At 38.8% G+C, this 13,456-nt stretch overlaps 1 protein-coding gene across 10 annotated transcripts in view; it reads left to right on the forward strand.

The window, feature by feature from the left end:
- The window catches only part of BLTP1 (bridge-like lipid transfer protein family member 1), a 126,719-nt gene extending 113,665 nt beyond the window's left edge, over window positions 1-13,054 (forward strand). For 8 of the 10 annotated variants that reach the window (XM_065633095.1, XM_065633101.1, XM_065633102.1 and 5 more), the window contains 12 exons: window positions 1,111-1,248; window positions 1,615-1,875; window positions 3,061-3,211; window positions 3,480-3,637; window positions 4,156-4,348; window positions 4,531-4,748; window positions 5,379-5,630; window positions 6,180-6,383; window positions 7,855-8,049; window positions 8,994-9,128; window positions 11,285-11,450; window positions 12,365-13,054. In XM_065633095.1, the coding sequence (XP_065489167.1) occupies window positions 1,111-1,248; window positions 1,615-1,875; window positions 3,061-3,211; window positions 3,480-3,637; window positions 4,156-4,348; window positions 4,531-4,748; window positions 5,379-5,630; window positions 6,180-6,383; window positions 7,855-8,049; window positions 8,994-9,128; window positions 11,285-11,450; window positions 12,365-12,581 (2,288 nt within the window). In that variant the 3' untranslated portion in view covers window positions 12,582-13,054. The remainder of the gene's footprint in view (window positions 1-1,110; window positions 1,249-1,614; window positions 1,876-3,060; window positions 3,212-3,479; window positions 3,638-4,155; window positions 4,349-4,530; window positions 4,749-5,378; window positions 5,631-6,179; window positions 6,384-7,854; window positions 8,050-8,993; window positions 9,129-11,284; window positions 11,451-12,364) is intronic. The other 2 variants (XM_065633096.1, XM_065633100.1) reach the window with 1 other exon arrangement.
- Window positions 13,055-13,456: the final 402 nt, after the last annotated feature.

Genomic DNA, 13,456 nt, shown 5'->3' on the forward strand with positions numbered 1-13,456 from the left:
CTTTGAATTTGTGGCTGAAACAGTATTGATAACACACCAATGTTGTGGCTGTTGCTGAACAGTGCTTGCACAGCCTCAAGGCCGCCTCTCTTTCCCCTCTGCCTGAGAGGGGACGCAGCCAGGACAGCTGACGCAAATGGATCAAAGGGATATTCCATGGCATAGGATGTTGTGCTCAGTAATAAAAGCTCAGGGAAAGGAGGAGGAAAGGGGGATGTCGGTTGTTATAGCATTTGTCTTTGCAGTTGTCTTTCCAAGCAACTGTTAGGTGTGCTGAGGCCCCGCTTTCCAGCAAATAGCTAAACATCTGCCTGCCAGTGAGAAGGACTGAATAGGTGGTTGGTTTTTATTTTCCATCACTTGGATGCATGTCTTATGCTTTCCCTGCTAAATTGTTGCTGCCTCAATCCACAACTCTCCTCACCTGCCTTGTGTTTTCTCCCTCTCCCACAGGAGAGGGGAGTGAGCAGCTCATTGGGCATTTGGCTGTTATTTGGGACCAAACCACAACAGAGAGAAAGCCTAAATTGTTTGTGCTTAGTCGAGTTTAAGCTATCCATCATTTGAGTTGTATGGCAGGTATTATCAGAAGGAAACGATTTTAAGTCATTATTTAGTCATAAACTTAGTACGTCAACTTTATTACGTGGGTTTAGCATGCAAAAGAGAGTGGTTATTTTCCACCTCATGGCACAACATATATTTTCTTCAGGTGTAAAATCCCATAGTTAGTATACATTAGCTTTATGCATGACAGACTAGAGTCTTTAACTAGAATAATTTGGTGAATGGTTGTGATTAATCTGCTATTAAAGCCTTCAGATGAGGAGTCTGAGGCACATACAACACAAGTAGGTCCCAACATCAGTGATATTCTTAGGTTCCATCTTGCCTTTATGAAATGTGTTTGTATCTAATATTGGATTTGGAGAAATGGGAACACCTCAGGAAAACTGCAGGTTTTAATAATGACTTTTTCATTACAGCACAGACTAAACTGCTGGGTAAAGAAGTATTGGACTGTGTTGAACACCTATTAATCAGATTTAGTTACCAAAACCTGTCACTATTGAGAGTTTACAGTTGTGTGTATATGCTTTTCTTTTTCAGCTGTCTGTGATATCGGATCTGCTTCTTTTAAATACGATATGCGGCGACTCAGTGAAATTCTCGCCTTCCCAAGAGCTTGGTACAGGAGAAGCATTGCTAGACGGCTTTTCCTAGGTGATCAAACAATAAATCTGCCAGGTAAGATACTGTTTCTTATAATGAAAGACATTTTTGTACAAGGGATTATAGTAGGAATTTTATAAACATTTATTGCCTGTGTATTATTACATATGAGATTGGATATAAATGTATTATAATTTAGTCTGCATGCAGTTGCTCTAATAAGTTTAACAGAAAATCCTAGAAAGAAGAAATGGAAAATTTCTAAAGTAGGTCACTGAATTATTTAAAGAGCTTATATTAGTGAAGACAGTAGAAAACCTTTAGTTATGACAAAAGAAATATACATGAACACTCTCTGAATACCTCTTAGTATATGGGAGGATACCGTTACACAAAAAGGAAATAGTTTTTCTGCCTTTAATGTGCTGCTTTTTCTTCCAGTAGCATCTGGTCCTGGAACACCAGATTCAATTGAAGGGGTAAGCCAGCATCTTTCTCCGGAATCCTCCCGGAAAGCGTACTGCAGGACGTGGGAGCAGCCCAGCCAGTCTGCTTCGTTCACACATATGGCACAGTCACCGAATGTTTTTAGTGAGCACAGTGCCAGCAGCAGCATGTCGCCTGGGACAGCATCTCACAGCTTAAAGTCTCCAGCTGTTACAAGATCTAGGAGCGTGTCTGACTCTTCAGTGCCTCAGAGAGGTTAGTATACTGATTCCTTTAGCTTTTTAAAGTACTTTCATCAGTTGCGTGAAAAAAGTATGTTTTGTTGCTTTGCAGAAAGCAACCTTAAAACATTATTTTTCCCTGTGTCTGGGAGTAGAGAATCAATAGCTTAGAGAAAGGAAAATGTCTGAAATGGATGAATCAAAATGTAGTTTGTTACTTTTTATAAAACTGCTGTTTCTTCTACTAGAGCAGGAGTTGTTTAGCTGGTGTTAGATGAGTTCTCCATCTTAATTTGATTGTGTTGGTATCTTCTTAGCTCTCTATTCTCATCCAAGCAATTACCTCTTAGCAGAGGGTCAATATCACAGCTCACAAGTGAGGTCAGTTATTTCATTTCATCCGAGACTTCAGGCTCATACTAAGAGGTCTAAATAAGGGGAGTTTCTATATAAGAAATAAAGTAACTTTTAATACAAATGTTGTATTGTATCTTACAGTAGCATAGCACTGGCTGTGTGGAATATTTATGGCACGAGATATAGACAGGAGATTTTTAATCATGGTGCTTATTTTACTTTAGGAAAAATACCTGTGACAAAAGAAAGGACAGGTATTTTGTCTATATAGCAAGAAAGCAAGATGTTATATATGAACAGTTTTTAGGATGCGATTGGAGAAGGATCAATGGCTGGTAGAGTGGCTTGTTCATAGGAAATGCAATTTTGCACAGGCTTATTAAGAGTATTGCCAGGTTTTTGCGAGACGAAACAAGGAAAACCCTAATGCTTGAAATATTGACTTGGCACTTGTAGAAATAACTGCTGCCTGAATATTCAAGTACTAATAATTCATGTTCTGAGTACACTGGTCTGTTTAAAGAGTTAAAGAATTTAAAATATGCTCTTGCACAACTGACTGCAAATTAAAAATCTTTTAAAGATATTGGTAAAAATGTGCAATAGATGTGTAAAATAAAAATAGATAAAAATTTAAAAATAAAAAAATAAAAATAGATGTGTGAAATGAGTCAATTGTGATGACAACTAAAGTGGCACATACTACAAATCCTCTAATTCTCACTTATTCTCACTTGTAGTTTTACGGCGCTCATTAAATATGGTGTTAGTCTGTTCTTTTGTAATATGCACAATGTATGCATTCTGTCAGATTTTCTTAGCATAGGGAATAATTTATGTTTTTGTCTACTTTTTTGTTTAGATACTCTCTCAAAAACATCAACTCCATTTAATAAGTCAAATAAAGCTGGAAGCCAGCAAGGAACACCATGGGAAACACTGGTTGTATTTGCTATGAACCTAAAACAATTAAATGTTCAAATGAATATGAGCAATGTAATGGGCAATACTACGTAAGTATAAAACAAGATCAAGCATGTTTTAAGCAACGGTGGGATTTTGGGGCCAAAGAAACAAATTTTGCCACAGACTGTTAACGGCCTGTTGTCTTCTAGCTTTAAAATCCTAACTTTTTCAGTTGTGAACTATGAATGCTGGTAGATGCTTAATCCTAAAGTCACACATGCTTAATCCGCATTATTTACTGCTTTCCGGTAAATAATTATTAGTTTCTCTTTTGACAGCCTGGGAAATTGTTGTCCATTTTCACCTCTGTTCTAGGTGGACTACCAGTGGTTTGAAAAGCCAGGGTCGTCTGTCTGTGGGTAGCAGCAGAGATCGGGAAATCAGCATGTCTGTTGGCTTGGGAAGGTCCCAGCTGGACTCCAGAGGGGGAGTTGTTGGAGGTACCATCGATGTTAATACCCTGGAGATGGTGGGTAAGTTGGAAAGCTGCCTTTATTAGTATGTGCTCCAGACAATAAATGTGAAAACCTAAAGAATATACACAATACCCTGCTTTGCGAACCTGCTAGTATATAAAGACTTTGGATTCTTATTTGTGCATGCTGGCTGAAGCACACTTTGGACTGAAGAGATGATCTTCTGCTCAGGGGCTGATTCAGTCTCAGGGTTGCTCTAAAATTACACCAGCTGGCTGTGCAACCCTCTGGCCCCCTTCAGCTGTCTGGACAGATAGCAAATGAAAAGATCTTACAGCATTTCAGCTCCTCATAGAATTTCACAAGTGTGTGTGGCCTGGAAAATGCAGAACTGGCTTTAGAAAAGAGGCTGGGTGTTCTGGCTCTACAGCAGTGTCATGACCTCCCCATGCATCTGGAAGAAACCACTGCATCACCATGGATGGCATAAGGGTGAAACACCCTGGAAAAGCTGAGTTTCTTTGAGTTTCTTATCTGTAATGCTGCATTTCTGTGTTGCTTTGGTTCTATTTCAGCTCATATTTCTGAACACCCAAACCAACAGCCCAGTCATAAAATTCAAATTACCATGGGTTCTACTGAAGCACGTGTTGACTATATGGGGTCCAGTATCCTGATGGGAATCTTCAGTAATGCTGATCTTAAACTACAGGATGAATGGAAAATTAACCTGTATAATGCTTTGGACTCGAGCATGTCTGATAAAAGGTAATACTGCCTCCTGTGTTTAAAGTCTATAATGTTTGATAAGGTCAATTTCTGCCTATATTGTTTCTGTCCAGAGTTGCTAACCAAGAATGTAAGCGTCTGCTAAAAAGCAAAGGGTTTGTTTTTTATCGTCAGTATGAAATAGATTAACTGTTTATGTTCTTGCTGTTTCTAATGTCTAGTGAGATATTTGTCCATGGGGACTTAAAATGGGATATCTTCCAAGTGATGATTTCACGATCGACTACACCAGACCTAATAAAAATAGGAATGAAGCTCCAGGAGTTCTTCACACAGCAGTTTGATACAAGCAAGCGAGCTTTGTCCACCTGGGGACCTGTTCCTTATCTCCCTCCCAAGACAATGGCCAACAACTTAGAGAGAAGCTCACATGAGCAATGTAAGTGGTACAAAAAATAGTGTATTTCCAAGTCGGATGTCTTAATTGCAAAAGTTCATCTGAGCAACTTTGTGCATGCAAGTATATCTATTTGACTTGAAATTGTTTCTTCAGTACTCTTTTCCTGTAAATTGGTTCTGGCAATAACCTTTCATGAAGAATGCAAATGTCTCACGTACCCTGCTATACCTGGCGTACAATTATGAACTAAAATGTTATTTTCAGGTTTTAGTTCAAAATATGTATTTTTGTTTAAAAAAAATCTTTTTAGCAGTTTTCAAACTATTTCAATAGGCTTGAAATAGTTTTCAAAGTCTGTTTTGAAGTCTTATTTCATAAAAAATGTTTCTACTTTGAGTAGCGGTGGAAGTGTGATGCTGTTCTTACTTTCTGTTAATCATGAGCTGAAACCATAATTTGTCTGAACACAATGAGTCATTGATTTCCAAGTATGTTTGTTCCGGTACTCATAAGCTTCAACCACTTTAGATCACAAAGATGAAACGGTGTCAACGGAGTAGATTAGAAAATATCACTCTAATAGCATGTTTTATTAGAAATACAAATATGACAGCAATTTTCTTTGTCTTTCCTAAAGTTTCTTCTTGCTTTTGCATGTTTACTTTCTAGTGTTGGATGCAGCCCATCATCGCCATTGGCCAGGAGTTCTGAAAGTCGTGTCTGGGTGCCATATATCCTTATTCCAGATGCCGTTGCCAGAAGATGGAATGCAGTTTGGGGGATCCATGAGCCTGCATGGAAACCACATGACGCTGGCTTGTTTTCATGGACCTAATTTTCGCTCAAAATCTTGGGCCTTATTTCACCTTGAAGAACCCAATATTGCATTTTGGACAGAAGCCCAGAAAGTTTGGGAAGATGGTAATTTAAACCATTTCCTCATACCTCTAAATTCCTTTAAATGAATTTTAAGAATGTGTTGATACATAAGAAATCAAAGAAAAACCTATTTTCTTTGAAGTCTAAATCGGTGTACCACTTACATAAAATAATAATCTGTTCCCTCTCAATCTTTACCACCATTTCTTTAATCTGTGGAATAATGCAATGTACCTTTTCAAATATACTAGATATGTCCTTGATAATACACCTACAAAGTGGACTGTCTGCATTGTTAATTGCATGTCTGTGTATATGCGGTCCTTTTTTTCTATATGATGAATTTTGATGGTCTTGTTGCTTATATTTTTCTTCATCTTGATGTTTTTACTGCTTATAGTTAATGAGGATTTAATTTTTCTGGTGTTTTCAAGCTTTATACCAGTTTTTAATGCCACCAGCTTGCTAATTATTCATGTTAAATACCTATGTGAGGAGAGAAGAGTGAGGGAAGAAATCCTACTACCCATACCAACCTGCTTTCTCCATTTTTCTTTTCTCTCTCGCCCCGCACCCACACCTTCCATGCAGGTATTAGTGAACACTCCACGTATATTGTGCAAACCCTGGACTTCCATTTGGGCCATAACACTATGGTCACCAAACCATGTGGAGCCCTCGAAAGCCCGATGGCGACAATCACAAAGATAACCCGGCGCCGCCATGAAAACCCCCCCCATGGAGTTGCCAGCGTGAAGGAGTGGTTCAACTATGTTACAGCCACCAGGAACGAAGGTCGGAGTCATGTCCATTTAGTTTTGGGATCAGTCTGCTTGCCAGGCGGTGCAGATTGTGCTGTTTAAAAGCTGCTAAATTTCAAATGGGCTACAGGGACAAGGGAATTTGAAATTATGGAAGTTGCTGCTTCTTGAGAATCTTGCGGTAAACTGTGGAACGAAGCACAGCAATGTGCTGAACAGCTGGAAGTGTTACTGATCCAAGGCCTTTTTCAACTTGTGCAGTAAAGCCAAAATGTTCTATTATCTTATAGGATGTATATATTGGGCATTGCAGTAGTTCTATAGTGCTAGTCTTTTCCTCGTTGAGTATATGCGAAAATTTTCCTTGTTTCACATAGTTGTCCAGTTGTGATTTGTATAATAACATGAGGATACATTCAGTAATTTCACTGTATATGAAGGATTTAGGGGTTAAGTTGAATTAGGAATATGTTTTAGGCTCTTACTGCTTACGACAAACACTTGAAAATTACTCATCTCCCTAAAGCTTTTAAACTTTCAGCTGCTTTTAGGCTTTTTGAATCATATCTTTAAATCACTGGTAACTGGAAAATAAAGCTTTCAAGATAACGTTAAAAGAAACCTTAAAGTGTAGCTGCTGCCGTTTCATTCACAACCTCTAGAATCAGTAGGTGATATCAACAGAACTTCTGTGAAAGGGTGAATAGCAGAATATGGCATATACTGAGAAATGAGCAGATGATAGCGTATTGAAAAAATATTTTAAAATTATTGGTATACTATACTAATATTTATTCCTTTTGAAAGACACAACAGGACGTAGTGGTTGAAGTTCACAAATAGAGGTGCTGTCTGTTAAATGTTTTTATGTAGCCCTGTTTTGCTCCATCTGGAGCACTGAGGTATATAACCAACAACATTTGCTGTTGGGAGCAGGATAAAGGATATAATCTTCTTAATAATCATACACTAGCAGTTTTACAGAGAAATAGTAACCTTTCTTAACTTATTGTCCTGTCACAATTTTAACAACCGAAAACTGATTCAAATGATGATGTTGCATGTGTGTTGTGGAAAAATCTTGTGACAAAGTTGGATTCTTGGTCAACAGTGATTTCTGACAGCAATGTTGCCTTGGTGCATGTAGATATTAATTGTATCCAATTACATTTATTTTCATTTAAGTACTACCATGTTTTCAAACACAGGCGGCATGCTTTGAGCCCATGCAGTCTATATTTTGCTTAACTGAAAGCTCAGTTGTGATAGGGTGATCAGATGAATAAAATCTTGGTTTAAAGCTTCCAAAAAATTAACAAAGATTATTAGAAGTGCTTAGATGTTATGGTACCAACACCTGTTTCCTGTCTCCTTCTTATTATGAGATTTATTCAGTGTATGAAATTGCCACTATTAAATTTTGTGAAAATCTGTCAGCCTCTGTGCTGACAGAACCTTTTTTTAATAACAGTTACTGAATCGGGAATTTCCTGTTGTTCCTGTAGAGTTAAACCTGCTTCGAAACGTCGATGCCAATAACCCGGAGAGCAGCACAACAGTGAAAAGCTCAAGCTTACTAAGTGGCTTCAGAGGAGGCTCCAGTTACAACCACGAAACTGAAACTATCTTTGCATTGCCAAGGATGCAGCTGGATTTTAAATCTATTCATGTTCAGGAACCCCAAGAGCCTTCACTACAAGGTGCAGTAAACATAATTTGTTTTTTCTTGATCCAAAGCTATTTCTCATAAATGAGTTAAATACTAAGACACTGCTGATAAAAGGATTTAATCTGAAAATTACTGCAGCTCTTCAAGAAAGGATACCATTTCATAATAAAATGCAGAGGGAATTCTGATTGGAGAGTGAAGATCTAGTCTGGTCACTGTAGAAAAATCTTACTAAGATAAATTAATATGAACATGGCAGCTGGGTCAGCTGTGGGGGGTTTTTTGGGGGGGGATAGTTTTCTTAATCGTAATAAAAAGAGAAGGGCTGTTATGGAAAAGGGAATATGATATAGGAACCTAAATTTTCTGGTCTTGTTCTCAAAATGTCATCTTGAGGCTGCACTGGGAACTGGTGGGAAATGAGACATCTGAAGGTACACCTTCAGAGAATGAGAAGTTAATTTTGCTAAGCTGTGGTTTTATTCCATACCTGATCCTAGATAATGCTGCTAGATAAGACAACCTTGGTTTTTTTTAGAGCCAAACTAGCAAAATCTGCTATCAGCTTTTCTTATTAAAATCATGCATTAATAGCATAGCAAAAGCTAGTGATACAGCTCTAGGTTGACCGTTGATGTACAGGACCACCAAGGTGCTACATGATAGTATGTCTTTATTTTAAAAAAAAAAATTTAAAAATCTTTTAAAAAATATCAGAAGTTACTCAGATGGGAAACCTTAAAAAATGCTGAGGCTGCTAAATACAAGCTAATTGTGGTCACAGAATTCTAGAATCATAGAACAGTTTGGGTTGGAAGGGACCTTCAATGGTCATCTAGTCCTTCCTCTCTTTTGGGTGTCTAGTTCAGTAACAGGGATGTAATTTTCAAATAATTTGTATTAAAATTCTGTGTGCTTTTATGTATTGCAGTATGTGCTTAGAAGTGCATTAATACTATTTTTATCTGACTGTAGATACAAGTGTTAAACCAAAGGTGGAATGCAGCGTAGTAACTGAATTTACAGACCACATTTGTGTAACTATGGATGCTGAATTGATTATGTTTCTGCATGACTTGGTGTCTGCTTATCTAAAAGAAAAAGAAAAAGGTAAGTTGTTATTTATGAGGTAACACTTGTCTGACAGTCTGCAGTTGTCAGATGTTTGATAGGAAATACTTGCATACTTTTTAATAGAGAGTTGTTAAATCAGTGATAAGTGAAATTTCACCATACAATAACAAAGTTTTTTTCCTGGTTGCTTTAGACTGAAAGCCAAGAGGTATTTTGGAACTTCTCAAAAAGTGCAACATTTTCTGGGAAATACTTGCTGATTTTAATTAAGCTCCTGTAGGACTGGGAGCAGAGTAATTGCATTACAGGTGCCGAAACCTCATTGTGTCACTACAGACACGCCACTGCTGTGCAGGGAGCTGCCCTAGTGTCTCTGTGTGGCGCTTTGCTGCAGGTACCATGGGTTGTTCCAAAAAAAAGTCAAGTCACCTCTGACACGGCACCGATGTGCTGCCGAGAACAGACCTGCTCCTGGGTTTCTGTTCCTTACCCACCACTGATGGGCTTGCACTAGTTACTGAGTTGTAATCTTGCTCCTATTTTGACACCTGGTGTTTAGTTTTTCTTTCTGTAAGATGGAATATGCAGATGAAAGGGTTTTTTAGGAAGCTACATTACTCTTATTGCAGTCCTTTCATCAATGGAGTTTCTTCCAAGACATGGATATTTCTGACTTCAGAATGCTTTACTTGTGACTATGTTCAGCTGCAGCATTCAAATTGGGTGCATGCATTCTTAAGCAAAATGTGGTCTTTGCTAAGAAGAGCAAATTAAAAACAAGTGAATTTGATATACATGTGAAGTGCACTAAACACAGAGGGATTTTTGTTGTTGCAGACTGAAGGTGAATGAACAGTGCAGTGCTGAGTGAGTGACTGTGCTCTGTGGTCACCTGCACGTTGAAGGGAAGGTCATCATCTAGTGGCTGCAATGATTTACAAGTAATTATTGCCACAAGCATCTAAAACCTACTAAATCACTTTAAGACTCGGAAAATATCATAATGGCACTGTAGGTGTTAATCATAACATTATTTTGGCTATTACATTTAATATAAGTATCATATAATTATATTAGACGTCATCAGTGAATTAAAAGCTGTTTATTTGAAGTTTTACAACTTCTGATCTTAAATTAAGATTTCTGCAAATTTTGCCACAGCAAAGACACTCGTTTCTGTACTTTGTTCTTTAAAGGCTGCCACAAGAGTAATGTAACATGGTAACGTACATGTAAACAATGAGTTACCACCACAATGAAAACCACATATTTTATTTTTCTGGTGCGTGTGAAATGCAGTGTTATGCATAGTAGTTTGCATTTGTTACTGAACTGTATAGAAAATTTAACATTTATTCATGTGATGTAATATGGTGTGACATATAAATGTAACACTGATGTAGAACACATTAAATTCTGTATTTCAAAAGTTAATTTTTAATTAACTGTATCAAAATCTGTTTGTGTGTAATTGTGTACAACAGGGCTAGGAGTGCTCATTTTCCTAAAAGCACTTCATAGTAAAATGTCCAACAATGCAGAAACTAACAAAAGGAGAAGATAACTATTTTTGGTGGAACTCTGCAAAGAAATTTGTTTTCAGGTTATCTTAAAAACAATCAGAATTCAATCCAAATTCACAGATTTGTTTTTGTTTTATAAAAGATGTTGTTTGGAAGAGAAAGAGTTGCTGTTACTTTTCTGTATCCCAGGACTCAAACTCACAAGTAAGAGCTGATCGCAGGTTCCCTTCATGCTTTTGGACAAAGATTGAACTTAACTATTCCCCCACCATCCTCCTCCTCATAGACTACTCTGTCAATCTACAGAAATATTCTATACTAAGAGCATGTCTGAATTGTGTTTATGGAATGTGATACACTTTGTTGAATGCTGTGATTAATTTGAAAGCAAGCCCCTGTATACGGATGCTTTGGGCTGGCAGAGAGAAGGAAGAATTCTACTTGCCAGTGTTATCCAGTGTCTATTACAGTTTTCATAGGATACTTTTTACTAGCACTTTGTTCAAACCAAAACTGTTTGCCAGAAATTCTGTCAGACTGGAACACAAGGTGGTGTTCTCTTTTTTTGAGATTCGTGCTTGTATTTCTTTAAAATATGTACAACAATAATTCAAGTGTGATGCTCAAGACTGACTGATGTGGGGATATTTATTTCTCTCCATTCTGTAGCAATTTTTCCTCCTCGCATTTTGGCTGCCCGTCCAGGGCAGAAAAACTCCGCTGGCGTTCTTGAGGACAGCTCTGCTGACAAAGAAGCAGAGGAAAGCATTACTTACACTACAGTTGACTGGAGAGAATTTATGTGCAATACTTGGCATTTGGAACCCACGCTTAGGTAACAAGCAGGCTCTTACCTGCCATTTCTTTGTCTATGCATTTGATCTGTAGGTACTGTCCTTCAAACCACAAGTGTTTCCAAGTCGATGCTTTTCAGCTGTGGTGAGGACGGGTCACGTGGATGCCGTTACAGATTGGTTGTTGGTTATTAGTGCTGCTGTGAAAGACACCTGCCACAGGACATGACAGAAGCTGGATAATGCAGTTATCTATTACATCAGTTAACTTCTAGATTAGAACTTTGCAGATGAAAGATATTGTTGGAGGCTCTTCAAAATCAGGCTACAGTAAAATTAAACTCATTAAAGACCACAGATTACTATATTTCACTCTCTTGCAACAGCCTGTTCACCTTCTGCCAGACAGTTTTTCATCTGGCATTTTCTTTTTTTAGCATTCCAGTCCTAGTTTCTTCTGTAAGCTGTCACCTTGAAATAAAAAAGCACTATATGCTGGTTGCTATGTGGCGGTTTAAATAGTGTGCGTAGCAGCTACTCGGTGCTCTCAGGATACACTTTTAATCACTGTGTCAGGCTTTGTTTGTTTTTTTTTTTAACCTCTACTTGACACTGCTGGAGCACCTCTGTGTTCACTCACATATCAAAACAACATGTCAGCCCAGGCCAAACAAATCCTGACAGTTAGCGATTTTCGTTAGCAGTAATAACAAATTGACTGAAATGTGAACTTGAAGCAGCCCAGTCTGGTTTTGTCTCCTTGAGCACCCTCCTCCTTTGAGAGGATGTTCCTTCGCTCACATTCAGTTCATCTGTGTAAATTAAGTTGGAAATGATGCCCGTTGGACTTAAGTTGTTCAGAAGTAACAATGGTAAAAATGTGTGTTTGTTTATACAAATGCCAGTTGCTATACCTACATATTTGAGACTGAGTCCCCTGCTTACTGTTTTTTAGATTAATATCCTGGACTGGGAGAAAAATAGATCCCGTTGGTGTTGACTACATCCTTCAGAAGCTGGGCTTCCACCACGCAAGGACCACCATTCCCAAGTGGCTGCAGCGCGGTGTCATGGATCCTTTGGACAAAGTTCTGTCGGTCCTTATAAAGAAACTCGGTACTGCACTACAGGATGAAAAGGAGAAGAAAGGAAAGGACAAAGAAGAATACTAAGAGTATAATGTGACAAACATAATTCCGTTTGATTTTATTGGAGTGTTTTATTGAAGAGTTTAAATATGGTTTGAAAAGAAACCTAACAGCTTTTTGCTACTCCATTTAAATAAACTTACATTGTGAGTAACTGTTTACCGTGGTACATGATACCAATCTGTATTTGAAGTTACTGCATGGTGATGACCACTGTATATTCTGTGAAGGAACAGCTGAACACTGTAAATCTGCTCCTCAGTGTCCACTGGTTTATTATGTGCAATATGATTCCTGCATCTTTAAAATACTTGCAGAATAACTGTGAATTTTCATAAACTTTATTTGCCATAACACGCCCCTCCTTGATGTGACTGGTAATTGATTTGTCAATTGTAGACTTGTGTAAATTATATATATATAATTTATGAAACTGTGATTTGCCTTAGTGCTAAAAAACATTAGGTTTATTACACTTGTAATAAAATTTAACTACTGTACAGGGCTTTTTTTGTTCAACTTCCTTGATTAAATTAAAAAAAAAAAAGTGTTTTAAGTGTAACTTCGCATCGAGTCTCATTTACCCAGTGAGGTAACTCGGGGGGGAGCCGGAAGGAGGCAGCGCGCGCTGCTCCCGCCTGCAGGCGGGAACGTGCGAGCGGCCGCGGGGAGGGGGCGGCGGTTCCCCGCTCCTGCCGCAAGTGGGTCAGGGCGCGGCTCCGCCGGTGGCGGCTGCGGCACCGCCCCGGCTGGCTCCGCCGGGCCGCACGGGAAGCCCGCGAAGGCAGCGCGGGGGCCCCGGGCCCGGCGGGAAGGGGCGGCTCGTGCCGCGCGCCGCGGCCGTTGCTGCGCCCGCCGGAGGCTCGCGCCCGCCCTCAACCACAACGGCGCCCTCGCGC

This window comes from Caloenas nicobarica, chromosome 4 (genome assembly GCF_036013445.1).
Source record: "Caloenas nicobarica isolate bCalNic1 chromosome 4, bCalNic1.hap1, whole genome shotgun sequence".
Classification (NCBI taxonomy): domain Eukaryota; kingdom Metazoa; phylum Chordata; class Aves; order Columbiformes; family Columbidae; genus Caloenas; species Caloenas nicobarica.